Source organism: Fistularia commersonii, chromosome 16 (genome assembly GCF_037954325.1).
Source record: "Fistularia commersonii isolate RoL2024-O1a breed Wild chromosome 16, RoL_Fcom_v1.0, whole genome shotgun sequence".
NCBI classification, from domain to species: domain Eukaryota; kingdom Metazoa; phylum Chordata; class Actinopteri; order Syngnathiformes; family Fistulariidae; genus Fistularia; species Fistularia commersonii.
This window is the reverse complement of record NC_141299.1, coordinates 17,303,253-17,331,022: the sequence shown is the minus strand read 5'-3', so window position 1 is coordinate 17,331,022 and position 27,770 is coordinate 17,303,253. Positions and strand designations below refer to the sequence as shown.

At 41.3% G+C, this 27,770-nt stretch overlaps 3 protein-coding genes across 3 annotated transcripts in view; 1 reads left to right on the top strand and 2 right to left on the bottom strand.

Annotated features, from left to right (window-relative positions):
* Window positions 1-8,698, bottom strand: LOC147226124 (pyroglutamyl-peptidase 1-like). Its single transcript, XM_086162392.1, has 5 exons — window positions 8,504-8,698; window positions 6,814-6,866; window positions 5,522-5,638; window positions 3,309-3,541; window positions 1-2,614 (listed from the first exon to the last, which is right to left on the bottom strand). The coding sequence occupies exons 1-5, from the start codon at window positions 8,535-8,537 to the stop codon at window positions 2,419-2,421; spliced, it is 633 nt and encodes a 210-aa protein (XP_086018518.1). The 5' UTR covers window positions 8,538-8,698; the 3' UTR covers window positions 1-2,418.
* Window positions 8,699-10,054: 1,356 nt separating this feature from the next.
* On the top strand, window positions 10,055-13,135 carry lsm4 (LSM4 homolog, U6 small nuclear RNA and mRNA degradation associated). Its single transcript, XM_086162030.1, has 5 exons — window positions 10,055-10,150; window positions 10,760-10,801; window positions 11,560-11,658; window positions 11,828-12,008; window positions 12,261-13,135. Exons 1-5 carry the CDS (start codon window positions 10,148-10,150, stop codon window positions 12,371-12,373), a joined length of 438 nt encoding a protein of 145 aa, XP_086018156.1. The 5' UTR covers window positions 10,055-10,147; the 3' UTR covers window positions 12,374-13,135.
* A 383-nt stretch (window positions 13,136-13,518) lies between these two features.
* Window positions 13,519-27,770, bottom strand: part of LOC147226122 (E3 ubiquitin-protein ligase rnf213-alpha-like) — a 38,963-nt gene continuing 24,711 nt past the window's right edge. The window contains exons 38-67 of the mRNA XM_086162028.1: window positions 27,314-27,474; window positions 26,841-27,044; window positions 26,324-26,508; window positions 25,952-26,069; window positions 25,542-25,645; window positions 25,269-25,448; window positions 24,625-24,770; window positions 23,818-23,920; window positions 23,531-23,645; window positions 23,193-23,397; window positions 22,904-23,094; window positions 22,508-22,630; window positions 21,909-22,016; window positions 21,066-21,308; window positions 20,698-20,770; window positions 20,554-20,588; window positions 20,346-20,449; window positions 19,560-19,704; window positions 19,260-19,434; window positions 18,997-19,076; window positions 18,407-18,664; window positions 17,933-18,062; window positions 17,389-17,466; window positions 17,119-17,299; window positions 16,805-17,009; window positions 16,558-16,635; window positions 15,992-16,186; window positions 15,578-15,667; window positions 15,253-15,431; window positions 13,519-15,018 (exon numbers count right to left, since the gene is read on the bottom strand). Of these exons, the coding sequence (XP_086018154.1) occupies window positions 14,877-15,018; window positions 15,253-15,431; window positions 15,578-15,667; window positions 15,992-16,186; window positions 16,558-16,635; window positions 16,805-17,009; window positions 17,119-17,299; window positions 17,389-17,466; window positions 17,933-18,062; window positions 18,407-18,664; window positions 18,997-19,076; window positions 19,260-19,434; window positions 19,560-19,704; window positions 20,346-20,449; window positions 20,554-20,588; window positions 20,698-20,770; window positions 21,066-21,308; window positions 21,909-22,016; window positions 22,508-22,630; window positions 22,904-23,094; window positions 23,193-23,397; window positions 23,531-23,645; window positions 23,818-23,920; window positions 24,625-24,770; window positions 25,269-25,448; window positions 25,542-25,645; window positions 25,952-26,069; window positions 26,324-26,508; window positions 26,841-27,044; window positions 27,314-27,474 (4,334 nt within the window). The 3' untranslated portion in view covers window positions 13,519-14,876. The remainder of the gene's footprint in view (window positions 15,019-15,252; window positions 15,432-15,577; window positions 15,668-15,991; window positions 16,187-16,557; window positions 16,636-16,804; window positions 17,010-17,118; window positions 17,300-17,388; window positions 17,467-17,932; window positions 18,063-18,406; window positions 18,665-18,996; window positions 19,077-19,259; window positions 19,435-19,559; window positions 19,705-20,345; window positions 20,450-20,553; window positions 20,589-20,697; window positions 20,771-21,065; window positions 21,309-21,908; window positions 22,017-22,507; window positions 22,631-22,903; window positions 23,095-23,192; window positions 23,398-23,530; window positions 23,646-23,817; window positions 23,921-24,624; window positions 24,771-25,268; window positions 25,449-25,541; window positions 25,646-25,951; window positions 26,070-26,323; window positions 26,509-26,840; window positions 27,045-27,313; window positions 27,475-27,770) is intronic.

Below are 27,770 nucleotides of genomic sequence, written 5' to 3'. Positions count from 1 at the left end.
TTGTGATCATTTTCTTTATTTCAAAGCCACATTCCATTATAATAGTGCTTTGACAATATCAGAAGAGAAGATACGTTGCAGAGGACGGGGCAACTCACGATAATTCAGACCCATATGTTATATAACAAAGAACATAAGAAATTAAAAAAAATAATAATAATAATAATTTGAGGTAGTCAAACATTTGCCTAAACAACATCTGTTTACGTCTCAGTACTGACCCGCCAAACATTTTTAAGGCATAACATACGTAAACGACAGCAAGGCACAGAAGAGTCATGGTCAGCGGTCACTTCATGTATGAACCAGACATGAATGGAGGCCATGGCCATTTTAGGGGCAGCACAAGCACATCCTGGCAGTCAGAATGCCACACAATGAATATCACCACCACCAACAACTAATTCAGAACAATATTGAGTAATTCCACAAGATTCGGATCATAGGAATACACACACGCGCACACACACACACTTTACAAAATAGTTATCAAAATCAGAATCCAAAGGAAAAAAAAAACAAACAAACTCAAAATCAGATCTGCTAGGTGGACCTGCTTGCTACACAGACAAAATAGAAAAATATTGGCACAGAAAAGATATTAAAGTGACAAACAAAGAGAAATAATAGGTAATTAACTACATAAACTCATTGGCACCATCTGGCTCATCTCAAGTAGAACACATTTTAGATGTCGCAACACTAAGCACAGTATAGAGTTATTTTAAAACTTACTTCTAGCTCAACGTTTTCCCAAAAACTGATTCAGGATTTTCACAGATGGCTGAGACGATGTGTTGAACTTTTCAGGACTGAGAGTTACAGACTGAAACTGATCAAACTTAAGTCATACGAGATAAAATGTGCTTTGTCCTGGATTCAGGAGACAGGGAAAGCCTGGTCTGTAGACAATACATCTCCCCCAACAAATAAAACCAAAACATCGCCACCTAGGACTGGTACCATCACACCAGGACCGACTGAATCTGGCAAAGTACGTTAAAAGTCACGCTAATGTTGAGGAAAATAAAGCTAACTCGGCTGGGAAGCATACCTCACATTCAGACTTAAGTTCTGTTGGACAACAAAAACCTGTGCATGTTTGCAAAGCTACATATTGTAAGCTAAAGTGACTGGAAATACATCTGAGCATTCACATTTTGGAAAAAAAAAAAAAAAAAAAAAGGCTGTGAAATTCCAGATAGTGGGGGGAAAAAAGGGAAAGTGCTGAAGAAAAAACTTTTTTGGCCCGAGTCTGACAAAAAAACAAATTTTCAGGTACGATTTGCAGCTGTCGCTGATATGATGAATGGAAAGCTTTGATTATTAACACGATTTTCAAGATTTTAAGGTGAAAGAAATCCCATAAAAGACTTTTACAGTTAAGTTCAGGGACTGCTGGTGATCTTTGCACCCTAAATCATAGTACAATCGTCCACCCGTGTATCAAATCACATTAAAATAGCAAGACTGAAACAATCAAGGTCTGTAGGTCTTGATTTCTGTCCTATTTCTACCTAAACAATTCTATTGCAGCCCTTTTAAAATCCTTTAGGAAACAGTATTTTAACAGTTTAGATTGCATGGAGTGCTGTTGTGTAAGGTCACATTGCTTTGTTAGTAGAAAGACTAAATGGTAAAAAGTGACAGCTCACTTTGGCTACGTCTCCATCCAGCTCTTGTGGTTTCCAGTCAGAAGCGGGCCGACAAATTGGGGAAATATGAGCTGGAACCAACCCGTTCCCTGATTTAAATAACCTTTGTTAAAGAAGGCAAATTTACAACTTCTTATAAAGAAAGAAAAAAAAAAAAAAGAAAGAATTCAACAGTGAAAGCGAAGAATGGACGGTTGCATCTTTTGGGAACTGGGGGAAGGAAAAAAAAAAATTTATATATATATCTATATATATCTATATATAGATATATATAGAGAGAGAGCGAGAGATAGAAGATAGAATATTAGGCACTAACACCTTGATAAGGAAGTGAAAATCACTTTTCCAGAAATAAAATGAGAAGGAATAAAAATTGAGGTAAATCAACTATTGGAAAGTACAATAGGCTGTTTACAGTATCTCTTGTATTTTCTTAACAAAACTCTGGAATTTTGTTGTAAGCTTTGAAATTCCTTCCCGGGTTTCTGAGTGTAGGAACTGTTGAAGGAACAAACAAAACACTAAGTTTTTTGTTGTTTTGTTTTTTTTCTAGCTTTGACATTAGTCGTTCTAATTAAAAACTAAACAACAAAAAAGAAAAAGAACACTGCAGACAAAAGCTGAGAAAACAGCCTTTTTGTTGATAGTTTGTTTTTACATTTGCAGACATTGACTTTAAAAAGACGTTTGGCTACTTGTGGGCAAGTGCAATTTTCCCTCATGTGGTCATGGCTGGAGAGGCTGGTTGGTATCTGGAGGGTACTTAGTGGAAGTGCTGCTGGCAGTGAATTTTCTCCTTGGTGTGATCCAAGAGCTCCAGCATCTCCTGGATGATGGCTTGCAGCGCGCGGCCCAGGTCTTCGCCGCTGTAAGGCTTTCCGAGAGGAGGCACGTGGACGAAGGCGGAGCGTCCGTGACTCATGTACAGGGACGTGTAATAGGTGAAATCACAGAGATACCTGTTTGTGAGGATACAAAAAGACAAAGCCTACAGTTACTGGCTAAACCATTTGTCCACGAGTCACTGTATTATTATTATTATTAAGTGTAAATGGTTGTGGGGATTAAACGCCCCTTGTTCACAAGAATTCACAATGACTGATACAGAGAAACAACAAAAATGTTTGTGTTGATAGATGTTGTGATGTGATTTGTGTTTTTAGTGGAAAATAGAAATTTCTGCACAATAAATGGATCTGTAGCACATGTGAATGCTTTCTAAATAATAGTATAGAATGCCCCATATGTGGCACTCAATGTTCCAGATCTATTGTAAATGTAGGAATATATATTTCTAAATAGAGAAGCTAGAATCAAATCATGCAAAAACACTATTGCTATCCGTAAAATCCCGTCAATCTATGTAAATGTCCACATGTGGCGCAATGTCCCCACAAGCTGCGCAATCACGCATCGCTCCACGATTTGCGCGCACAGCAAATCTACGTCGCGCATGAAATAAAACTGTAACTAAACATAATATTGTTATGTGTTAAATTTTATTAACAGTTCAGCTTGGATTTACACTGGAGCAGCGCTTAGAGGGAACATCCATGTGGGGTAAACACACATTCCCAGCATTTCATGCCCGACCTCTCCTAAGGTGCGGCTGTTCCTCTGATAACACATGTCTGAAAATAGATACAATACTACCTTCCGGCATCTTTGGAGACCGATACGGCGACTCCCAACCCAGAGGCGGTCACTCTCTTGCAGACGGATTCCATGTCAATGACTGAGTTGATGCAGTCTGGGCCTCCCACGATGCAACACTGTGTATCCGGGCAGAAGCTGCTGTTGTCCAGGCCCTTGTAGCCATGATTTCTTCCACACTTTTCCAACGTAACAGTGGTGGCCATACCTGAGACTCCAACATGAACCACCAACTGGGGGGGAAAGGAATTGGAGTTGGAATTATTTACATTTTACAGCCTCCTCAAACAGCAGGATCCAGACGGAGTCCTGTTCTATAGCAGATGGCCGGTCAGCTGACCGTCTTCCCTTCGGGGAAAGGCTCTGTCACACGGGGCAAATATGACCCCTTAATACCCGATACACCAAATCTGGCTTCTGCGTTCACACGCGGGGAGCGTCTGTCAAGAACGCATGTACATCTTTCACCTCCACAAAGTTGGGAGCCTTACAACGCATTTAATTGATGTCATCTGTGTGGATGGACGGTGACTGTCTGGATAAAATGGCTGGTGGCATCAATAGGCATTTTCTCTCTCAATTATTTACTCTATGGATAAGAGAGTATTTGTTGCTGCCAGCAAATACTGTATAGGAAATAAACAAAGATAACAGCAACAGTCATTACACTCCTGGCACCCATTTTTGCTTCTGACCTGATCCCCAAGTGACCTCTTTAGTGGGAGAAAATTAAACAAAAGGTGTTTTGAGACCTCAATGTAGTGGTAAAGGTCGGGCGGTGACCTCCCAAAGACACAGAGAAGATGGTGGAAAAAATGAAGGCATGGACGGACTGCCGATGGGGTTTTACTGAACATGCACTGCAATCTGTTCTTTTGTTTTTCACAAATGTCTCCCAGGCTTAATTCACTTAAGGCATCCCATCCATCAGCCTCTTCTGGGGAAAACAAAAAACAACTAGATAAAGACTTAGAGACATCCTTTCTCATCAGTTCAAGGTATCCATAAATAATGAATGAATAAAAGAGAAAATTAAACTTAACTTTTGAGCACAAAATGAAAAAGTGGAATTAGACATGGTGCTGTCTGGACACTTCATTGTGTTGTGTTTTGTATCAGCAATGTGATTTTCCATGACAAAGAAGAAATCCAAATCTGGGATCAGTGACACCCAGAACAAACAACATCTGGGTGATATTTGATGCCACACAACTCACTGGTGTCTTGGAGCGCCCATTTGATCAAAACTTTTCAAATGTGAGCTTTTCTCAATCTGCCTTTTCCATAAAAGAATGGAATGGGCTTCCAGACAATCTTAAGAACATGACAGATTTTCACACCTTTACACGGGCCGTTAAAAATTGGATTCTGGAGCACCAAACATGCTCACACTAACAATACCAGACGGGTGTTTTGCCCCCAGATGACCAAAGTAATAATACCACAACAATAGCAGTTTCAACTTGCAAAATACATATTTTATTGCCTGTTTATATATTGCATAGTTATATTATTGCCTATCTGTATATTTTATATATTATTGTCTATTTTGTACAGTTTTAAATTTGTATTGTCTAGGACTACAGATGGAAATTAGCTATGAGCTACAATCTGGCACAACCATCTCTGCCTCTGTGCTAAATGTAATTGAACACCGTCCAAATAAACTTCTAAACAAACAAACAAACAGCTGTTTAAGATACACTCTAAACTTTTGAATGTCTCTGAATTTTGTATGGATGATTACACACAAAATAATGTCAGTACATTTACATGACATTAATGATTTTAAGGTTGAAATAAAATGCCAAAAAATGTAAAGATTTACCGGTAAATTCCAATTTTCATTTTGTTCAATGTGAGCAACAGATAACAATCATTCAGGTGCCTCACAGTGTCATGACATTAAGAATCATTTTGGGATATTGCTCAGTGAAAGATGCACCACTTTTAAAAAATGAATTGCCACTGTTTCCAACAAATTGTGAGGTTTGTGAAAAATACTACTCTGAGGAACAACTAAAGACAGCGTGGAGAAATGGAGCTGCAAACACTTGACAAAGTCATGGAAAGCCTGCACTGGACGGTTATTAAAGTCAGTAGCGTGTTGGATTAGTATTTCTATGGAGTACAAGGTAACGTTCCACATTTGACGGTTGACTCACTATGGAGTTTTAGAACATCGGGGAATTTTGAATGCCATCGTCTCTTACCTGTGGATGATGCTTCTTCCATAATGATGGAACCAAACTCTGGACCGTCTGGTATTCTACTGGAACTTCATGTACATGCAAGTCCACGTCAGTCCCAAGACCAAGTTTCTTCAGTTCCTATGAAAATATACCATCACACATCATTTGAATGTTTATGTAGCCAAACACCATACTTTTAATTTCTGTGTGCGCTTTTTAGCTTGATTAATATCTCAACACTTCACGCGCCTCCATTTTCTGTAAAGGAATGCTCGATGCAAAGTATTACAGGATTCACCTTTAAAAGGTCAAAACACACTTGGTGCCCATTTTACAGATTTACTGTGACGCTGAGTGTTTACAGACATTAAAAAGAATATATAAATCAACAGGTAAAACTTTAACGGAATGAATGATCGATTATGATCTGAGAGATGTTTCTTGTATCAGATCATGAACTGAAGAGAGAAAAGATTTTAGGAGCAGCTTTCAAAAGGATGCGAGCCAACACCACCATAACCAATCAGTCAAATAAGTATACTAGCAATTCTGTCACTGTCAGCAAATAATAAGCAATGTTGTTTTAAAATAGAAAACTATTGAAAGAGCAGCAGTATTGGAAAGTGTTCTGTGGAGAGATATCTGAAAGCTATATCATTATTCAAACAAAACAGACACGCCATCAAATTGCAATCGATGACTTTTTACAACCTGACTGATGATTCAGATTTCTTTCCGGTTTTAGTCAGAGAAGTCTTTATGTTCGCAGACAATCGTTATCGTTATTTCAAAACAGCGGTCATTAATATCCTGCAATTTACAACACATTGAGGATTTCTCTGAAACTGATGAAAAGAAAGAGCGTGAAATAAAACAGTCAGCTTTTACGAAGAAAAAAACAAATCTGCGTCCCATCACGGCCGGGGTTGAAGATGACCCCCCTGCCCCCGGCGGCCTGCAAGCTGGACAAGATGCCCTGGACGCTGACCCCCACCACTAATGAAAAGAGCCTTTTCTGGCCGTGTCTGCGACCCCGCCACAAGGGCCCCAATTGTTTGCATTTAATATCCTTATCAAGTTGTCTAGACAGCCTGGCCCCCCTCCCCACTCACACCCCACGTAGTTCCCCCGGCAGGACACCGATTCGACAACATACGGCTGCTGCGCGGTGCGAGGCAGACCAGAAGGGGCTGCACTTATGAAGCGTGCTTTGGTTTGTTTGTTTTTACCTGAAATTCTGTCCAGTTCACACTCAACAGAACAAAAAGGCTTTTATGAATGTGTATTTCAAAACTGACTGTGTGTAAACTCACCTGCACAGCTACCCAGCTAGCATTGACTGTGTGTTCTCCAAACGGTCCAAAACCTGCAAAACATGGCGGCAGGTCTTTTGGTAGTGCACTTTCACGCTTTACTAACAGTGCATTCACTATACTGAACCAAACATTACAGAGGAATTTTCCGCCCTTGTGTTTCTCTACAACACAAAGACACACATTGAAATGAAAAAAATAAAATAAAATACTTGATGCTTTCATTTTCAGAAAGCAGGTGAGATACTATACTGATTTACAGCAGCGCCTCGCCACGTCATTGCATTTAAAAGTAAAACACAGTGGTAATGCTATCCAGGACAAGTGTGACTATAAAAGGCTAAACTGCCCTAAAGCAGATACAGTCAAGCAATTCCAATTTTATATTAAAACAAACAATCGACATCTGCAATGAATAGAAACATGTAAATAACTTGTTAGACAACTTTTACACAGTATTGGTAAAGTTCATCCTCTGCACTGTTGTCCATTTCTTTCATGCCCGAACAGAATAACTGACAAACATTCTTTACTCGATGCGACGTGAACAAAAAAAAAGGCTACAACACAGCAGTGGGCGACAGATATTCACTCAGCCTTGTTTATATAGGGATCTATGGCCGCCCCCCTCCACCGCACCTTCCAAGGTCAGCGGGTCCCTGGGGGTTGGGTGGAGGGTCTGTCAGACTACTGAAAAGGAGCAGAGCGAGGGGTCAGTGGCTACAAACCCGAGCACTATTGTGAGGCTGCTGTTCCCAGGCAGTCTACATACACATCCTCCATTAGCTGGGACTACAAGCTCCCTGTGCCTTTGTGTCTGAAAACATCAAGTCGCTGTCAGCGTTAAATCTACGTCGATAAAATGTCAAGAGCTAGATTGTGCAAAAGTGAAATAGTAATGATTATCAAGGATAACAATCATACCAAAAATTAAGTTGAAAGCATCGTGAAAATTAGATTTAAGTGGCAAATTCCCCCCGAGTAATGTACCAACATCCCTGGCAAGAATCATCTTTGGGCTTCTTCTTTTGAAAGAATTTTCCACCCTCTGCTGAATTTTTCAGCATCCTTTTACACAGATTTTGTAAAGTGCAACTTAAACGAAGATACGTGAGCTCTCTGTGCCCTTCGCATAAGACTTTTATTTTCATCCAGCAACGCAAGGTGACAAAATTAATCAAAAACAAGTGCCAAATTCAGTTGTTGACAATTACTTTTGGAATAGATATTAACTGTAATGTGTGTGAGAAGCTGCAGCAGACGAAAGTCAAATATTAAGCAAACGGTAAACCGCATAAATGATAATGTTACTGTGGAAGTGGCAGATTATTGAAAGCAAAATTAGCCATGCAAGCTAAACAGAAGTTAAATTATACATACTAGGCTCCGATGTGAATAAGTGGTACGGTTGTGACACCCAGCCTGATTAATGTTATAAAAATGTATAATACTACCACCATTATACATTGATAAGATCGTCTAACACTTAAATGTTCAACTATTGTTTTCTCACCGTGTTTGTTTATTGTTTTTCCTTCGAGTGTCGCGTCGACGGCCCCTTCCGAGACGCCATTAGCTTCCTAACGGCTGTCATCCGAGCAACTTTTTAGCCACTTCGGCGCGTTATTCTGGGAGCTCGACTACCACGGCGGACAAAAATAAAATACAAAATAAAAGTAAAAAGACCAACCTGTCACGACCACCGTCCGTTTGCTATTATCCATCTCCCGCCCTGGTGCCGAGGTCCGGTTATTTCTTGGGTTGTCCGGTGAGCGGAAGGACCATGGATGAAGTCCGACCCGCTCCGCAGACGAAGGCTTCTGACACAAATAATGGACCGGACCGGTAAGTTAAGCGCAGTGGCTTCTTCTTCGCCACCTGCTTCGAAACGGGTGGGGAAACCCCACAGCGCCCCCTGCTGGTCGGAGGACCGTAATTTCTTCTTCGTGTTCAAGTCGCGGTACGATAGTTGTCAACAGCGCCCCCTACCGATCGGAGGCTGGAATTACAACTGGTGATCATGGCTGTTTTAGTTGTTTCTTTTAAATCAGTATTTGTGTATAAGTAGAGATCTGTGTGGTGTCCTTGAGTGTCGAGCAAAATAGAATCCTTCTTCTTCTTCTTCTTCTTCTTTCGGCTTTTCCCTTCTGGGGTCACCACAACGAATCAACTTTCTCCATTTAACCCTATTCTCTGTATTCTCCTCTCTCACACCAACTACCTTCATATCCTCTCTCTCTACGTCCATAAATCTTCTCTTATGTCTTCCTCGAAATTGGCAGCTCCAATGAAGAATAAGAATAAGAATAAGAATAAGAACAACTTTATTTATCCCGAAGGAAATTGTTTTGCCAGAGTTACAAGAAAAACATAACAATAATAAATAATAGTAGAAAATTGTATAAACAGTACAAAAAAGGGGGAGAGTAAGAAATACAAATAAACTATAAAGTGTCTTCAGTAACAAGTGAAAACTATGAAGAGTCCTAAGGTCTTAAGTACCAAGTGAAAGACAAGGAGTGCACAAGAGTATGAAAAAATATTGTACATGTAGCTGTTATGAAATATTGCAGTTATGAACATATATACAGATAAAGTATTACATTTTACAGTAAGTGGGGGAGTTTTTATTTATTCATTGATTTTTAAGCTTTACTATTTTAAGATTCCCTGCGGCTGAGGGAAGAGGAATTAAAAAGTCTGATAGCCTCAGGTAGGAAAGACCTCCTGTGGCGTTCAGTGGAGCTCCTCGGTGGTATCAGTCTACGACTGAAAGAGCTCTGACAGGACGTCAGTGTGGCATGCAGGGGGTGATGGACGTTGTTCATGAAGCTGAGGAGCTTCTGAAGCTTCTGAGTGGTCACTTCTGAGTAACGACTACTGGTACTTTGGATCTTCGGTTATTGAATTGTAATTTTTGTAAGTCGCTTTGAATAAAAGCGTCTGCTAAATGACTGTAATGTAATGTAATGTGATTATTATTATTTTCCAGAAAAGAGGATGCAGAGGAGAGGGTTTGATGGATTTGCTGTGGTGACCCCTGAACTGACAAGCCAAAAGGAAAAGGGCAAAAAAGAAATACTTCTTATTTACTTTTATGAAAGAGAATGGTGTTTTCTTTTTCTTTATTTTACTCTTGTTTTTATACTTTTGGTGTGTGTTTATGGTGGGAAACCTGGAACAGCAGAGCCGCAGTACCCCGACACGCCACTAGAGGGCGCTATCTCGCAACTGACGCACGATTCTGTCGAAATAGGGTCATTCGAAGAAGTGAGGAAACGTGCCTGTGCAGCGCAAGAAGGATTAAAAAAATCTTAAAGATACTGCAATCATAATGGTAAGTAGGTAATTTGTACTTTAATTAAATTGAGTTAAGTAGAAGTTATGCTTTTTCAGCTAATGGAGAACAGCGGAATTACAATGTAAAACGAATTGTAGCTAATTTATAGCTAACGCTAACGTTAGCAACGTTAGTGAAACATCAAACTCCGTGAATAAAGTGCATTTGAAATGCGCACAATGAGTCGATCGATTAAGGAAATGTCTTCTTGATACGCGAATTTTAAACTCTTGTCGTTCTTGTTACCATAGCTACGACATTGCACCGAAAACGAAAGTTTCTTTCACGAAATACCGCTAGTTGCTAATAGCTGTAGCTATAGATGGGGTCCGTTAACGCAGCTTTGCGATCCTGGTTGATTTGCCAATGTAAAAGTAAATACAAACCCCCCAAAATAAAACAAATAAAAGTACTGTAGTGTCACACATGGTAGCACACCGGTAACATATCGAACGGACGACACATCTGGGTTTCCAGAGATGCTGTAGCTAGAAGTCACTCTAATCACTCCTAATCCTAGGAAATCCTAGGATCAGGAAATCCTAGGAAATCCTAGGATTCCCATGGAATCACAACATTTGACTGTTTTCTGTTTCTATTTTGCAGCTTCCTCTTTCCCTGTTGAAGACTGCCCAGAACCATCCTATGGTAAGGAGAACTTCGGGTCTGACAGTTTCTCAAATCGATCCAGCGTTCAGATCAATAAATAATAGCATTACAACAAATCGGATACCGAAGAGATGATTACCAGCTATTCAGCAGCTAATATGGAGCTAAAAGAGTGTTTTATTTGAAATAAGGTGGTCAAAACAGTCTTCTTGGAATCTGTTCGAGGTTTGATCCCCCGCGCTCCTTAAAACCTGTCATTCCTTGACTGCTCATGGGTGATCCATGACCGGTTGGTCTCAGTGGTCAATCTTCACGGATGTCGTGCTGCGTATAACTGAATACAACTGAAGAAAGGGTTTTCTTTCTCTTTTCTTTCCGAGCAACTACCTGTCCACGTGCACGGTTTCACTTTTCTTATGACTTGCACTGTTGCACTGTTTCCTGGTTCGACCCAAAGACCAAAGCACCAAAGGATGCAACTGTTATTGCCGCCGTTATTTCAGTTGAAGGCTATTTGTTGTGGCATAATAATCTGCCAACCAATTTATATATATTTTTTTTTAAGTTTGCCTGATCTGGCTACCACCTCAGACATCAGTTTATGAGAATTTATATAAAGATTTCCTTCCCTGTCACAAAAGATATCTGGTCAAACAGCTTTCCTGACATAGTAAAAACCCTTTTTATTTTTTGTTTTTCCATGACCAAAGAAGTAGTATTTCTTGGCGCGCACACAAGCGTTTGAGGCTTTCGCCGTTGCTTGGACTCATCCAGCGTCTTGCGTTGTCTCTTCACAGCTGGTGGAGCTGAAGAACGGAGAGACGTACAACGGCCACCTCGTCAGCTGCGACAACTGGATGAACATCAACCTGAGAGAAGTCATCTGCACCTCGAGGGTGAGCGTTCTCTCACAACCGCGTGGAGCGGATTCTAGTTTTTGCCGAAAACATCGGGGTGTAGTTTGTAAATGAAAAAAAGCTCTTTCTCACGGGTGGAAATTGAGTCTCGTCACCGAAAAAAAACATCAACTGTGTGGTGCTGACACGCCCGCTCTCCTCGTGGTAGGACGGAGATAAATTTTGGAGAATGCCCGAGTGCTACATCAGAGGAAGTACCATAAAGTACCTGCGGATCCCGGATGAAATCATTGACATGGTGAAGGAGGAGGTGGTGTCGAAGGGTCGCGGGCGAGGAGGCGCCCAGCAGAACAAACAGCAGGGAAAGGGAAGAGGAGGAGCCGGCCGAGGTGATGCCTTTCGTTCTTTTTAAATGTTTTCTCACATTTTCTTCTGGATCGTAGGAAAAGAGCCATCTGGTTGCCTCAAACATTGCCCCGCTTATTTGAAGCCCAGAAACTCGACCTGAGGGGTTTACTTTTGTTTAAGAACTATTTGAAATCCACGTGTACTCTGAACTTGTTTCGACGCACAAACGCGCATCTTTTTCGGAAAACGTCACACGTTCCCCGTGCGATCGATCTTCTCGCTTTCTGCCGTAGGTCTGTTTGGCGGGCGCGGGAGAGGAATGACCGGTAACGCCCGCGGTCAACAACAGCAGCAGCAGCAGGACAAGAAACCAGGCAAGCCTCAGGGGATGAAGAACCAGCACTGACGAGAAACACTTCCACTTCATCGACACAGCCTGTCAATCAGAAAATGGATTCCATACCGTGGCGTCTCTTTCTGGTGTGATATTAACTCGCCGGTGCAGAATTCACACTTGGTTGGAGAAACCGAAACAAGCTGTGCATTTGCACTGGATTTCTTTTTTTTTTTTTTAAAGCCTTTCCCGTTTGTAGCGCAACTTTCTGTTTTTGTCGTCGTGACGATATACAGCGTCAGTCACAGTCGGCAGTCGTTGTGTAGTCTGATCATAAAGTCAGCAGAACCTACAGAGAACTTTTGTGTCCTTTATATACATTGTTTCCTGTCAAATGGCTCGCTGGAATCAGGTTTTAAATCCTTTTCTGTTCATTTTGTTTCTTGAATTTGTTTTTTTTCCTCCGGAGCTGCACAGCACAAAATGATGTTTGCATGAGTACTTTCTCCTGACTGTTTTTTTTTTTTAACTTTTAACTTGTTTTGAGATACTCGAGGTTAATATTTTTTTGCAACTCAGTTTTGTCAGCTGTGTTGTGCGTCCACAGCAGGTCTGAGAGAAGACCGAGCCATATGGAAGCAAGGATTCGGTCCTTGGAAATGAATACTTTTGTTAAAGCGTTTGTAAAAGGATTTGTCATGATTAGTTACATGTTTTCAAAAAAAAAAAAAAAAAAATCTTGTATTCTGAAGGCTGTCTGTCATCAATGAGTCCAACATGTGTCATGTTGGTTGGATTTTGTTTTATTTTTGTAACAAGACTGTTGTAATTTATTTACATGAGAATAAAACACCTTTTGTTAAAAAGGGTTTTTATTCGCGAATTAATACAGTGGAGCTAAATTTAAGATTTCATCGTGCAAAATACTCGACATTAAAAAGCTCAAAGGCAACTTCTCAGACGTGGCGTGCTTACTCAACAATTTGGGATGAATCAGACTTAGGAGGAATTTCTTTTTGGCTCGAGGTTGAGTAAACTGGAGTGATATTTTGGTGACGTTTCCGTCGAGGAGAATCTTCAGGCTCGCTTAAAAAACCTGCGAGAAACAACGTGTGTCCGGTCCCATTCCACCCCTGAAACAAAAGAACTCAAGACAGAAAGCATCCTAACGGATAAGAGGCAAATGTGCTGAAATCCACAATGATAAATGACCAGGGTGGAAATAACATTTTAATATCACTGGTTCAAACAGAAGTTCATCTTTAACCACGATAGCTCTAAAAATATGAACCATGATTATTGAAAGGTAACATGCAACCCAGAGGTTCATACGCCGGTCAAACATGGAGCAAGTAAAGACAACGACACACAGGAGGCGCCGTAACTTTTCCACTGATATTCAACATTTTTTTGGCAATAAATGAGGACTGGAGTGAATAGTTGGAGATACTGAGAAGCAAACATGGAGTTAGTTGGTTTGTGAGGTGAGCAGCCCAAGGAAAAAGCAGAGATTGTTGGTAAAAATTGAGTGAACTTGTCCGCTATTACTTTTATGAACAAGCGCCCTCGGTAAACACACCTATGCAAGCGTGCAGGAGCACCACCTCTCCATTTCAAACCTGCACGGAGGATTCTCGGCGAACAGCCAAATATCAGCCAAACATCTGTGTAATCTTTATGCTGGAAGTGTTTGAATTGGCGTTGTTGTTGTCGCAGAAACAGCGATTGTCAACGTCTGGCTGCGAGCCGTAACGAGCCACTCTGACTGAATTGATTTGTGTATTCCAGATGGAATAAATCACATGTGACACACCAGTCTCTGCCTCCCGGGTGTAACATCTGACATGTCACGCTCAAGTAACTGAAAATCAAAATTGCATTAAACACGGTTAATGTGGTGTAACGGACGGCGTTCCTGAGCTTTTAAAGGTTTAATGCACGCTCTTGGTGATGAGATTCAGGATTATTTGGATCCCAAGTGATCCAAACCAATGAACAAACATAAATCAGCAAATTTGATTGTCTACTATTGACCGATTGACATTTAATAAAGTGATTACTACCATAATCGGCGATACAAACTTGTAAAGTTGACTCATGGAGGGAGTGAAGAATAAATCTAAAAAGTAAAATAAAATCAATGCATGGAGTCATTATTCTGGAATTTAATCCTGAAAAAAAGTCAGTATCTTTCTCTGAAGTTAATTTTTGCTTTCCACAATGCAGAGGATTTCCGGGTCCTGCCCCACCTGTGAGCGTAAAAGCAGTGTGTTTTTTTTTTTTTTTTTTTACTTTTAACTTGTTTTGAGATACTCAAGGTTAGTTTTTTTTGCAACTCAGTTTTGTTTGCTGTGTTGTGCATCCACAGCAGGTCTGAGAGAAGATCTGGCCATATGGGAGCAAGGATTCGGTCTTTGGAAATGAATTTAAGTTAGTGTGTTCACCTCTTCAGGGTTACATGAATTAAGGGTCTTTCTTAGTGTGTTCTAACTAAGAAAAGCAAGAGAAAGTTAAAAAAAAAAGAGGAAAGCCAGCCAGTTGAATGACAAGAGAAATGTGAATTGAGAACAGTGACTTAGTCGTGTTTCGCAGCCACGGCGCATTTCCAGGTCTCCACGATCTGCGACAGCAACAGGTGTTGGGGAAACCTTTCCACCACGTAATCTGGCACGTTCTCAAACTTGTCCTCAAGATGGATGATCAATGTATCCTTTAGGCTGAAAAGAAAAGGAAGACACACGGTCGGTCAGAGTTTTGTCGAATCGCGGTTCTCCTTCCTCTCCAGCCATTCTGATCGGCCCGCTAGACGTTTCCTGCCGCCAGGAGCTCTGCTCAACTGTCGCACGTTCAAGATACGAGTGTGTGTTGTCCATTTTTACCCGACGCATGGCATGTGTATGGTAAACTGTAAAATAGCGAGGCGAGATCTCGCAGCAGCTCACGGGGATCACCTGTAATTCGGACTGTATAATTCGGTGGACTTGGGGCTGCTCAGGTGGAGCAGTAGGAATTCGTGCATCTGAAGAAGCCACTGGTCCACGTTTCCACCGTTGACAAATTTTTTCAGCTCGGTCTTGTTGTCCTCCGTCACGGGCTTCTGATAGTCTTCGGAATATCCTGAAAACGGGTCCTTTGAGAGAGAGAGAGAGAGAGAAAGGGCAGTAAACATTTGGAACCTTATGGCCATTCGCAGATTTAGCTGAATCAAACAGGCTGAAAGATAGTATTTTTTAAAAAAAAAAGATGAAACAACACATTATTTCAATCATCACTTACCCTCCTCAAACACAGCATTTTCTTAGATCGGTGGGAGGCCAGGAGTTGCCAGAGAGAAACACAGTGTCTGAGAGAGCATCTCCTCAGAGCCTGAGGAAACAACACAGCGGTTCTTTCTTTTTATTATTCGTTAAAGGTAATGTCTGTAATATTAGATTGCCAGTCCTCTTTTTCGGCAGATCGCTGCGGTTTGACTGCAACGATACAATTTTGCGAAGCCTGATTTTCTTGCTTACTTAGCACACGTCTATCACGGCTCAGCAGACCGAGTTGCACAAAAGAAGCATCTCTTTACTTGCAAGGCAGTGTGATCACATCCATCGCTTTCATCAAAATGAAATTCACAGACAATTAGGATAATATTTATTAGCATTTCTACTGCGCTAATAATAACAGCCTCCTACAAGACCTGACCTGCAAAATGAGGTCTTCGATATTGGAGATCTTCAGAGTCTCCAGGAGGTACACGTCCAGCGTCATCTCGGGCTGTCCACCTGTCATGGACAGGAATTCCAGGAGCAAATCCACCAGCTTGAGCACGTCGCACACCTCGCTGTAGGACTTGAGGTCTGCTGACACGCATGCCCAGGTGTGAGAGTCCAGAGCTTCCTAAAAAGAAGAAGAAGGTATTTGTATCTTGGTGCTGGAAATGAAAATCAACATAAGATATGTGACTAGTGTGATTACATCACCTCACGAAAGACTGCGAAGGAGGTTGTGTTTTGGGTGCTGCTTTTTGTCTTTAAAAGTAACAGGATTGTGCAAACTTTCCATTTGAATGTTACTTTACAAAAAAAAAAACATTTATGGTTTGGAGCTAATCTGAAGCGTGAGGTGAATAAACAATTAGTATCCAAAATGTGTTCCTTCGACTTCTGCATACAACAATATCCAATATAATTAGTTGTTTTCCAGCATGCAAATGTACCCCGACAGGCGGGGGAGGTTTTTCGGGGGGGACGTAGTTTTTACCAATTTACCTGAGGCACTCGTTCCTTAACAGTCGCTAAAATGGTTTTGTAGCCTCTGTCTTGTGTGTTGACGAAAGTGGGGATTCCCTGATACAAAGCAGAGAGAGGTTACCAGCTGCAATTATTACGAATTCGTTTGGAGCACAATTAACATCAACTGAATTTGCGCCGCTTTAAAAAACCAACACGAGCCAGAAGAAAACAACATGAACACAAACGGAAACTTGGACCACAATCAGACTGGGTGCGGGCTCACTGCTTTGGTGATGTGCGGTTTCCCTTCCAGAAAGCGGGAAACGATCTGCTGCTCAATCTTGGGAAAGTCAAACTGTGACATTGTCTCGTTGCCGCGTTCCAGGCTGTACTGGCAGTTGGACAAAACCAGAGGCAGCATGTCTTTCTCCAGTTCATAGCTGATCACGTGATGCCTGGTCAGCTCGGACACGTTCACTTTGTAACCGCTGCGAAGAACATCGGAGTCAGAGGGTCTGAAATCTCCTTTGAAAAGATTTTCAGAGAAAATCGAACGGCGGCGATCGTCCGGTGACCGTTACCGCGAGGCGTTCGTACCCGCTGTTGTCTCGCGTGCGGTTGTCCACCGCATAAACCAGCTCATTGTGCAGCGACACCAGGTAGCCGACCAACCCCGTGGCGGTCAGGCCGGGCCCCTGCTGCCGGGGCAGGAGGTACTGCAGGTCGCTGTTCTCGTCCAAATCCTGGCTGCAAAATTTCTCCGGAATCTTCAGCTCATCTGCACAACGCACGGGTTTTCAAAATGACTCGACAGGTACGACGCTCGCATCGGTCGGCGTACTTAGAAGTGCTGATGGTTGGACTCACGGGTAGGCACAAACACCCTGAGGAGATTCCATGTTTTCAAGTAGATCTCGATATGTTTTTCATACCACTCCGCCATCTCTGAATTGAAAGAAATGGAAACGTTTAGAGTTAGAGCTGTTCTGTTGTACGCCCATGCTCTGTTCCATTTCTTGAGAAGTCAAAGCGTGGATATTTCTTTCGGACTGTTCCAGGCGTGAGACCGGACTTTCAGGATTTTCCCATCCGGTCGGTTTCATAGTCAGGCTGGTTTGCTACCGCCGTGGATGGCGTACAACTCAATCGCTGGAAAGTTCGGGGATTTGTTTTTGAGTCGAATCCCCGGAGGCGGGTCAAATTCCGGGAATCAACTACGCTTTCTTGAAAGGTTAAGACTGACAGTTTGTCAGAGCGGAGGCTATCAGGGATGATCGAGAACGTTAAGTTTAAATAAGGATCAAAACCGGTTCAGAAAAAAAGAACAACTGAATTTGAAAAATGCTGATAATGAAACTCTGCAGAAGAGAACAGAAAGTGCTTTCATAAGATCAGTAAAACACAACTTTACCTCTTTGTTTTTTAATGAATTCTCCAATCGAGCCCACAACCTGGTCAGGTGCATTCTGAAACTTCTTGATCAGAAAATTCTGAAGTTTCAGAATATCCGGGAGGAACTTTATCAGGCGATATTGTCCTTCCTGATGAGAAAAGTCAAATGAATATTAAATCACTTTCAAAACAACACATCAAAACAGGCATCCAAAACAACTTCAAAGAGTAGCTTTGAACAGATGAAAAATTTCTATAATAATCACCGCACTTTCCAGTTTCGATCACCATCTCCGAAACCAAATAAATGTCAATTTTATTAACTCCAATTTTACCTTTTTTTTTTACATAATAAAAAAAATGTGTTCTAATTGTTGCTGGTTACAAGATATTAGGCAAAAAAGGTCTGTTATGAGAGTTATGGATGTTTTAGGCCGAAGGGCAGGAGCTGGCAAATAATCCGGGTTAAAAGCATCCCCTGAACTGGACTCACCTTCTCCAGAAAGGTCCTGAGTACAGTTAGCTCTCCCTGCTGGAACTCTTCATCCATGATGTGTGTGAGGTTGAGCAGCGAGAGGCTTTTCCTGCAGCTCCAAACTGCCGATCTGTGAATCTGGGAACTCCTGGGAGTTTCTGGCGAAAGCAGCGCGGCGCAGTCCTCACCAGAGGTCACCCTCATGATGAAGTTGGAAGACACGCGGGAATCATCCCTGATGGAGACTTTGGATTCTTGAAGATGCTTATCAATATCCTGGACGTCAAATAAAGATAACAGAGTTTAACGTGACGTGATGTGTTTATGTCTTGCAATACAATGAAAAATCCTGGGTATTACACAGGGGGGACAAAACAAAATGAACATTTTACGGCCATTGAATAAGAGCCAATGATCAATATGAAATGTAATAAACGATGCAATGAGGAGACATTTCGCACAGTGGACGCACTTTCAGATTAGCAAAATGGCTGACTATACAGGGATGAACAGATTTAAACCTTTCTAAGCATCGAGAAGCTTTATTTATACAGAGAACAAATTACAACTTGCAAAAATGAGTACTTTATAAGACTAAAAACGCTTACCTTCAACTTTGGTCTCAGGATATTCGAAGCTACAGTTTCATCCCATTGGTTTCTAGATATTTTTGTTCCAAGGTCAACACCTAGATAGTATCCAGAGAGGAATTTTATACAACACATCATCTAATTCACATCAGTAAGAGAAAGAAAATGTGGGGTATTCTATAGAAAAGAAATGCACACCGTATGTGAGTATGAGTTTTTAGGAACAGGATACATTGGAGAGGTAACATCAGTAATTATTTTCATTTTCAGAATTGGCTTACTGATATTGCTGGGAGGTGAATCAAGCATCGATTTAAGCATCAAGTGGACAATCGTGCCCATGTCGTCGGTTCCTTTTCCGAGAGCGCTGGACAGCTGATCCAAATCCTTCTTTACGTGTTGAGAGAGAAACCAACAAACATTCTCCACACGTGGGTGGATGATCTGATTCACGTGCTAAAGGAGAGAAGAGGAGTTTGGAGAGAGCGAGAGGGAGAGAAAGGTGGCGCTGAGGTGAGTCCTTCACTGAGCCACAAGCAAAATGGAAATGGATTTTCTCATTTCCAAAATGAACTCCTTACTTCCTGTTTCTTTGTGGCTCCCACCAACATGGCCAAATGTGTGACCAGCCGGATCAGAATGAAGGGCGTCAACGGTATGCCTTTGGTGTCGGGGTAATCTCTCTTCTCAGGGTCTCCGAGGATGTGGCCACGTTTTGTGCGATCCCTAAAACAGCGGATTATTTTTTTTTCGGGTGTTTTTTGCACATCTCTGTTGTGATTACAGCCCCCGGGTCACTTTGGTTTTTTTACCTACGATTTTTTTCAGACTCTATGTATTATCTAGTTTCTATTTTGTTTGGTTTTTGCCGTGACCGGTTGCCAGCAGCAGAAGCCAATGTTATGCCTTGGGGGCTTGATGCCTCTTCTGTAGGGCTGATATTGTTCCTGGTTTTGCCTTTAATAAGAGGTCTGAGGGAATCGTCTCATTTTGATTTTGAATTTTGCAGAGCTCAGACATCGTCGGGCTCAGCTTGTCGGGTCCAATTTAAGCTCCAGACTGTCAAAAGACAAAATTGTATCTTGACTATTTCAAGAGGATTTAAAATGGACCTTAAATCGTATTGACGTATTAAAAACATTCATTTTCTCAAACACTGTGGATCTAAATTCACTGAATTCAAGTTCCAACAGGAAAATGTGTTTATCGTGCATTCACCAGCTAGCACAAGTAGTCCATCAAAACAGAAACAATGCTGTGTACCTATAATGTGCAGGTAAAATGAAAAAAACAAAAATAAAAAATGAACAGGAAGCAAGTTTTTTTTTCTCTAAAGCAAGACAAAACCTCAAACATAAATAACTTACTGGCTCCCCTGGATTTTCGTGAATCCCTTTACAGCTCTATGATTATGTCCTCCAATCAGTTCACCGCACTCATTACACTTTGTCTCCTCCATGGGAAAGCCGCACTGCAGTCAAATACGGATATCGCACAAAAAAACATCTCGTTTAATTTCTCTCTCACTCCTAAACAAGTGCAAATAAATCAATTTGAAATGCCAAAAACTCTTACAGCGCCAACGACGCATGGATGATCATTTGGACACACTGGAAAACACGGGCAAATAGTTAGCAATGCTAATTAGCTGAGTTACTGACACAAGGGACAGAGAATTGGCACAAAGGATATGTTTGACAATTAATGACTACCACCTACCATACCAGGAGTCAGATACAGCTCCCCGAACCACAGCAAAATAATCATCTGGCATTGTGGGTATAAAAGCTTCCTGTTGCAGGGAGTAAAATATAATTGGTAAAAATCACTATAGGTTCATTAGTTGTGGAGACGAGTGTGACAAAGATATACGAATCGATACCTATTTACAATAATACGTCTTCCCTTATAGCAAAACATATACATGAACACGTGGGAAAGAAAAAAAATGTAATGTGTATTTTTTTATTTTTTTTTAATTCAAAGTACCCATTGTGTAAGATGTCAAAACACTTCCTACACGAGAAATAAGACATTAAACCTTTCCCACGTGTTAGAGGAAAAAAAAGAAGATGAGATTTGTTTACCTTCATTGTGCCGGGGGAAAACCCAAGTTGCTTCAGGGGCTTCAGCGTGTTGTTATTTGAAGACAGCAACACAGCCGCCAGGTGGACGGTCATCTCAATGAAAGTGTTTTCAAATGCCTTGTGACCGCAGTGGACCGCCAGGGGTCCCAGGTTGTTATGAACCAAAGCTGAGGCAAAATTCTTCATCTCTCCTCCCTGCAGATATTGTGAGCCACGGATGGCCTCTTCAAGGGCTTGGCATTGCTACAGGAAACACATACGATAATATAAACAATTTGTAGCTAGATTTATTAACCTTATGCCCCGTTTTCAGACAAGGTGTCGCAGTGGTTTGCGCTGCAGCCTCACACAGCAGAAAAGGTTCCTGCTTCGATTCCACCTGTGGAAATAACTGGAGGACAGTTATTTCCGACAGTCCAAACCTTTGCAGTGGGTCCATTTCTAACATTTCCGTAGCTGAGACTGAGAGCGAATGGTTGTATGTCCGTACATATGGCCTTGTGTTTGACTTGTGACAAGTGTAGGATGGCCACCGCCCCTCACCTGATGTATCAACAGTACTCATTTTTCTGGACTTTGGAAGGAAGCAGGACGACCAGAATAAAATCCGCGCTAGCACACGACAAACGCGTAAATTGCACACAGAGAACTGCCAGAAGCAAGCGGAGAACCTTCTTGAAATGTTTGACTCCCCCACCAGACACGTATTTGCATGAATTAGATTTTTAAGAATGCACATGTGGTTAAACACAAACTACAGAGTGTGATTTCAACAGTGAACCAACGGCTATTGAATGAAGGGTAAAGGACCACCAGCAGTGCCTTTGTGTCCCGCTGTCATACCTCATGAGTAGGGTGGAGCGCAGCGTTCTGAGACCTGTTTAAAGTTGTGACCTCTCGAAAGAGTGCCAGCAGGAAGAACACAGGCCGGTTCCTTGGTGTGGAGCATTTCTGAAGCAAACCGATAACACGTATATTAAATCACAAGCTGTGTCGTTACATTAAGTGATATTCGGAGCTGAATTAAATAAGGTAATGACACAAATCCCAGATTTCGTCACATGCTCTGATAAATGCTAAAATGTTAACCCACGTGTATTCAGAGTTTTAGATAAACTATTCCAGGCTTGCAGCAGATTCGACAGATGTCTTTCACTAGAAAAAAGCCTTGGATTTCATCAATAATTAGATTGGATTCTGACATCCCATCTGAATGATATGATAAAAGTCATGTTCAATTCAGAATGCATTGAGATCTGCACTGGATGCGTCATCGCAAAGACGAACACATGAGAGACCTCTCTGAAATGTTTGTATCAAAGGAGGTATTTGTTTGTTCTGTTCCTGATAAAAGAATATAGACTGCATTCACATGTTCAGGAAAAAAAAGGATTTGCAACAGTAGAGATCAGGACAAGAAGAAGGAAAAGAAAAAGATGTACCTGGATGGCTTCTTCTATCTGCTTAACGTCACCATCCACGACTGCCTTTGCAACTGCGTTCCTCACTGCCTTGTATTCGTCCCCCCACACAAGATACTGGTCGATCTGACCACCATCTTCATTCTGTTACAAGTTTTGAAGAAACAAGACGAGTGACTCTTTTCATGCATCCAAGCATCTAGTTAATACCGTTTTTGTCCATGAACAGGAAACACAATGTCGGTCCAATTTTTCTTTGGATAAAGGTATCAACAAATGAAAGCATAATGTTTCAACAAGCATCCCGATTCTGGTGACAAACTGTGTCGACTTAAATTGGTTTCAAACTTGAAAATTTGTTTTCGAGTCACTCCCTATTTTGGAAGGGGATGCACAAAACAAAAGTAATTCATTCACCTGTTCTCGGATCGCTTCAGGGATGAGCCAGCCGTAAGCTGCCTCTTTCAGAAGGATCTGTGAGACCTCAAAACCTTGCTGTTCGTGGATTTTGCGTATCAAGTAAACCCGATACCAGTCATTCCCACTCGTCTGACATAGCTCAGTGACCATTTTGAGGAATTGTTCTGCTTTATCCGGAACCCCGTTCCCTGTGAAGATGGTATAGCCCAGCTTACTCGTAATGCCGCATTCCCCCCTTTGAATTTTCAAATAATGCAAAGTCTCAAAAATTCAAACGATGTCTCACCAGCGAGCTTGACACCGATGAGCTCAGCGGCCATAGTGAAAGAAACCCGCAACCTTGCAATGTTCTGCAAGTCCTGCATAGACACTGTTGCTGGCACGGTAGGGACGTCCTTCAGACAGCACAGGAACTGAGTCTCACTTTCAAATAGTCGGTTCATTACTTCAACGTTGCTCCGTTCATGAGGCATTTTCTCCCGCATGGAGTCCTGCAGGGACAGTTGTATATTTATGAATCCTTTTCATTAGTTGGAGATCTTTAGCTCATCAATCATTATTGGAAACTCAAATTTTTCACTAGTTGATGTCGACTGATGTAGATTTCTTTACAAGACAATTTACCTCCAAGCAGTTGATGTACAAAGTATAAAGCTCCATTTTATCCTCTTCTACTAGAAATATACTGCTTTCAACACGTGACAAATGCTGGGCTAAATAGCCCTTGACTTCATCAAACCTAAAAGACAGTGAGGTTCATTAGAAGTTCATGAGACTGCCCAAGGAGCGTCTGTTCTGTCACACAGGTTCTTTAAAACCTTTACATTTTAGCCAAAAAATAAAAAAATCCATGTGTTCATAATTGAGAGAGAGATTTTCAAAAAGGCACTTTAAACAGCTGTTTTAAATACCTGAATTTCAGGAGGAGCTTGAGGATCACTGATCGCACAACTGGGTTGTCGTCTGGGGACTCATCAAAAGGTGACAATTCCTTGGTGTGAATCCCTTGGTGTTCTGGTGAAAAGATTATTGGTTGTAACATACCAAAGATTCTATCACTTAAATGAAATTATTTCCATTCCAGTCGCAGTTCCAGCAATGGTGTTACCGATGTCGTGTTTGGATGCCTGTTGTGACGCCTGTGTGTGTGTTAGCAGCGCAGCTCGGAAAGGATGTTCATTGTGCTAAATACAGCATCTTTGTATGGAAGCTAATCGTTGTGGTTCCAACATGGTTCCGCACACACAGACACACAACCTTGTTCATTTAGTACATCCAGGAGACTGAAAGACATCCTTAGACACACATCTTTAAGTGCGTGCACGTACATCCCAGGCACACATATCACGGCAAAAGGATTTTTTTATGCCACGTATCTGACAAGAGTACAAGGCGACAGAAAACATCCAACACACAAAGCTCTACTATTGTTACCCCCAAAATGAGTGAAAAAATGAGCTACAGCCCATTTTTTGGGCTTGTACTGAGCTTTTCACATTGTGACCAAAGTTTGTTTTTTTTTGTCATTTAAATCAAGTAAATTAATGGTTTTGTCATTAATGTATGAGTCTGAATATGTGTACTAATTTCTTGCACTTGCACGTTATCTAAATAAATCATTAAAATGAAGACAAAGTGGTTAAGCTGTCATGCACAGTGTGCAAAAATAAGATCACTGGTAAATTCTTTCTAATGAGAGGCTATTACTTTCATATTACCTGTCTCAAGCGTCACATAGGACAACAGGTGTTTGACGACAGCGGTGGTCGGAGGCTCGCTGTCTCTGAAGCACACACTGGAGAGAAGATCGATGAAGAAACCAATGCAGCGCTTCCTGAATTCTGCTTTTTTCTTCAAAGAAGCCCTGCAAACATCATGAAAAAAAAAAAAAAAAAATCAACATAAAGACAGAAATCCGCTTTAGTTCCCTATATGAGTGTTTTGATGTGACTTCATTCCATTAGACTGAAGCTTCACCATTTCAAAGTCAAAAAAGGAGAGAGTTGAGGATATATATGATGCCTGTTATTGCCGTCTCTGATCCGTCCAACTAGACTTGTGCTGGACGTTGAGGAGAAATTTAACATTGCATCTTGCAGGTTCATAAATTGCCTTCAGGTTGCCCCAGAGGGACGTTCCCTGAGTGTATTGCTCAATCGGCCAACCCTTTCTTTAAAAGAATTAAAGACGGTCCTTGGCCACCTTGGACTACCAAAGTTGAGATTTCTCATTGCTGAACTAAACATGTTTTAAAAATCTCCTGTGAATTCCCAACAAATGTAGACGTCTGCACATACTTAAAAAAAAAAAAAACAGAATTAATATGAAATTAGACTTGTACTAAATGATATATTAGAGTCACCTGACATCTTCGGACACACGTGGCTGGAAATCGGGAGGTAGGTTTTGCCTGCACATGGGGCAGGAGTTTGGGTTTCTCTCGAGGGTTTGCCTGATGCACGAAGAGCAGTAGATGTGAAGGCATGGCAACTGAACAGGGTCCTGAGATTCCTCCTGGCACACACCACACTGTGATCCATACCTTAAAGAAAATGTGAGCGACGTGTAGGTCAGCTCCTCGGAGGCGCTTTCTTCAGTTATAAACTACGGCAGGTTTGGATGAGAAAGATCTTACCTGAAATACAGATCGCTTACACCTTGATTACAGGACTTCAGCACCTTAATCACACCTTGAAAAGCTGGCAGTGATTTGACATCTGAACCTGTACCACTGAGAACCTAGGAATGCATCAAAAACTCTGCAAATAAATATCCAACTGTCATACACAATCACTTACCAATGCTTCATTTGAAATATGAATCATAAAATGCTGTCTTAGTTAAATTTCGAACAACATTTTTGTATTTCACACATCGCGTTACCGTGCAAGGAATAAAAAGGACCTGGAGGAGCCTGCAGGCAAACATCAGAACCATCTAATTGTCCTAAATGCGGAACCGTGCTAAAAAGTGACGGGGGCACATGGTTACCATAATTTGAGTATTTTTGGCTTGGTAGAATGTAGCGGGTCAAAATTGACTTACGTTGCTCAAGGTTTGACTGTTTTTCAGGATGAGTGACTTTAATTCCGTATCATGATTGAATCCCAGCAGCAGGTGTTGCACAAACAAAGAAACGATGTAAATGCGTCGCCAGCCATCGCTGTCAAATATCGCAGACAAAAGCGTAAGTTGGTTTACTGAAGAAGCGTAACCAAAACAAAAGGAGATGCCAACAATCACCCTAGTCAGTATCTGCTTTGCCTACATAATCTGAAATTGTGGAGCTGCGCGCCTGATGATGTGCTTATTAATTTTCAATCAACAAACTGTCTTTAGCTCTGACACAAGGGGGTGCATACAATTTACTAAATGCTAAAGCAGAAGCTTTGGTACGTTTATGTTAGATTGTCTTACCAGACACTTCGGTGAACTTCACTGAATCGCTCTCCATATTGTTTGTTGTTGAGACAGCAAATCAAATCCAAAGGGGCCTTCAGCATCTTCACCTGCTTCACCCACTGCTTCCAGGGATCCTCTCTTTGGAAATCATGGCGGCCCAGAAGCTCCACGCATGCTAAAGCGGCCTGGATATCCAAAACCTACAGCACAAAGCAAGGTTCGAAGTTTTAATCTGTTCCTTGAAATTTCTAACCCAAATTTCAAATGTGGTCTGTTTTATAACAATTCATTTTTACCAAGATTGTCCTTGGTTGACATGTATAATCATTCGGAAAAGTCCTTCATTTATTCAACCCTAAACAGAATTTCAATTTAAATTCGATACGTCAAGCTTCCACTTAACTACATATTGGATGGAAATAAAGTGCTAACTTGCCAATACTAACTGAGTTATAGGTAAAAGTATAAATAAATCATCACGTCACATTCGCTGGCGGAAAAGGCTGCCGTTGAAACGTAAAAAACTATTTACCATCTCTGGAGAGTCGCTTGTGTGCTCGTTATTTAGCAGCGGAGAAATAATTTCAGGTTGAAGAGCAAACATGCGCGAGAGGTTATGAAGACGACTTTTCTGGTTGTTGTAAGCGATGTGTATGTGAGGAAGAGCAAGCTCGTCTTCGGATCTTATCTCTCTGCGGCTGTCATCAGCACAGCAGCTCAGGGCACCAAACAAGAGCTGAGGAGCAAACGTACATGTACGGTGAGTAGAGATTATTTGCTTTCAATGGACAGTTCACCCTCTGATACAAAAAAAAAAACACATTCAACTTAGACTGCAACTAAGTTGGATCTCTTCTACTTCTTTTTATATTTTTTTCTGGACTATTTGAAATTCCATTCAGTGTCCTGGTTTACATGGAGTTCCTTTTTTGTGGTAAATATCATACTGCACATTGTTTTAAGGGTCTGGAAGGAAGCTATATGATAGAAGAGATAAATCCTCACCTGCAATTCGTCTTCTGATGCCACTTTTATTTGCATGGAAACAAAATCCCTGAGGTACCTTTGGAAAAAGTCTGCTCTCGTTTCTTCATTTACTTTTTCCGCCAGGTATCTTCCAAGTGGAGTGTTAGCAAACATGTCAAGGAGACTGCTGTGGGAATGATCTGTAGAGAAAAACAACGGGCATGTCAGTTTGTTTTTACGCGAGGGAGAACTCAGTGAGTTCTTATATGCTTTGGCGTAATCTATATTATTTTCCTCAGTCTTGAAAATGTCTTTAAAATAATTGATTCGGATCAACAATTGTCAATTCTTCACATTTTCAACTGATTGTTGAACGAACAATCCCCGCAAAAGATCCCGCCAAAAAAACAAAAGGTTACATTTATGCAAAAATTTCTAAGGCAGAACACCAGATCATTTAACATTGTCTGTAACAAGCATTACCTTTTACATATAT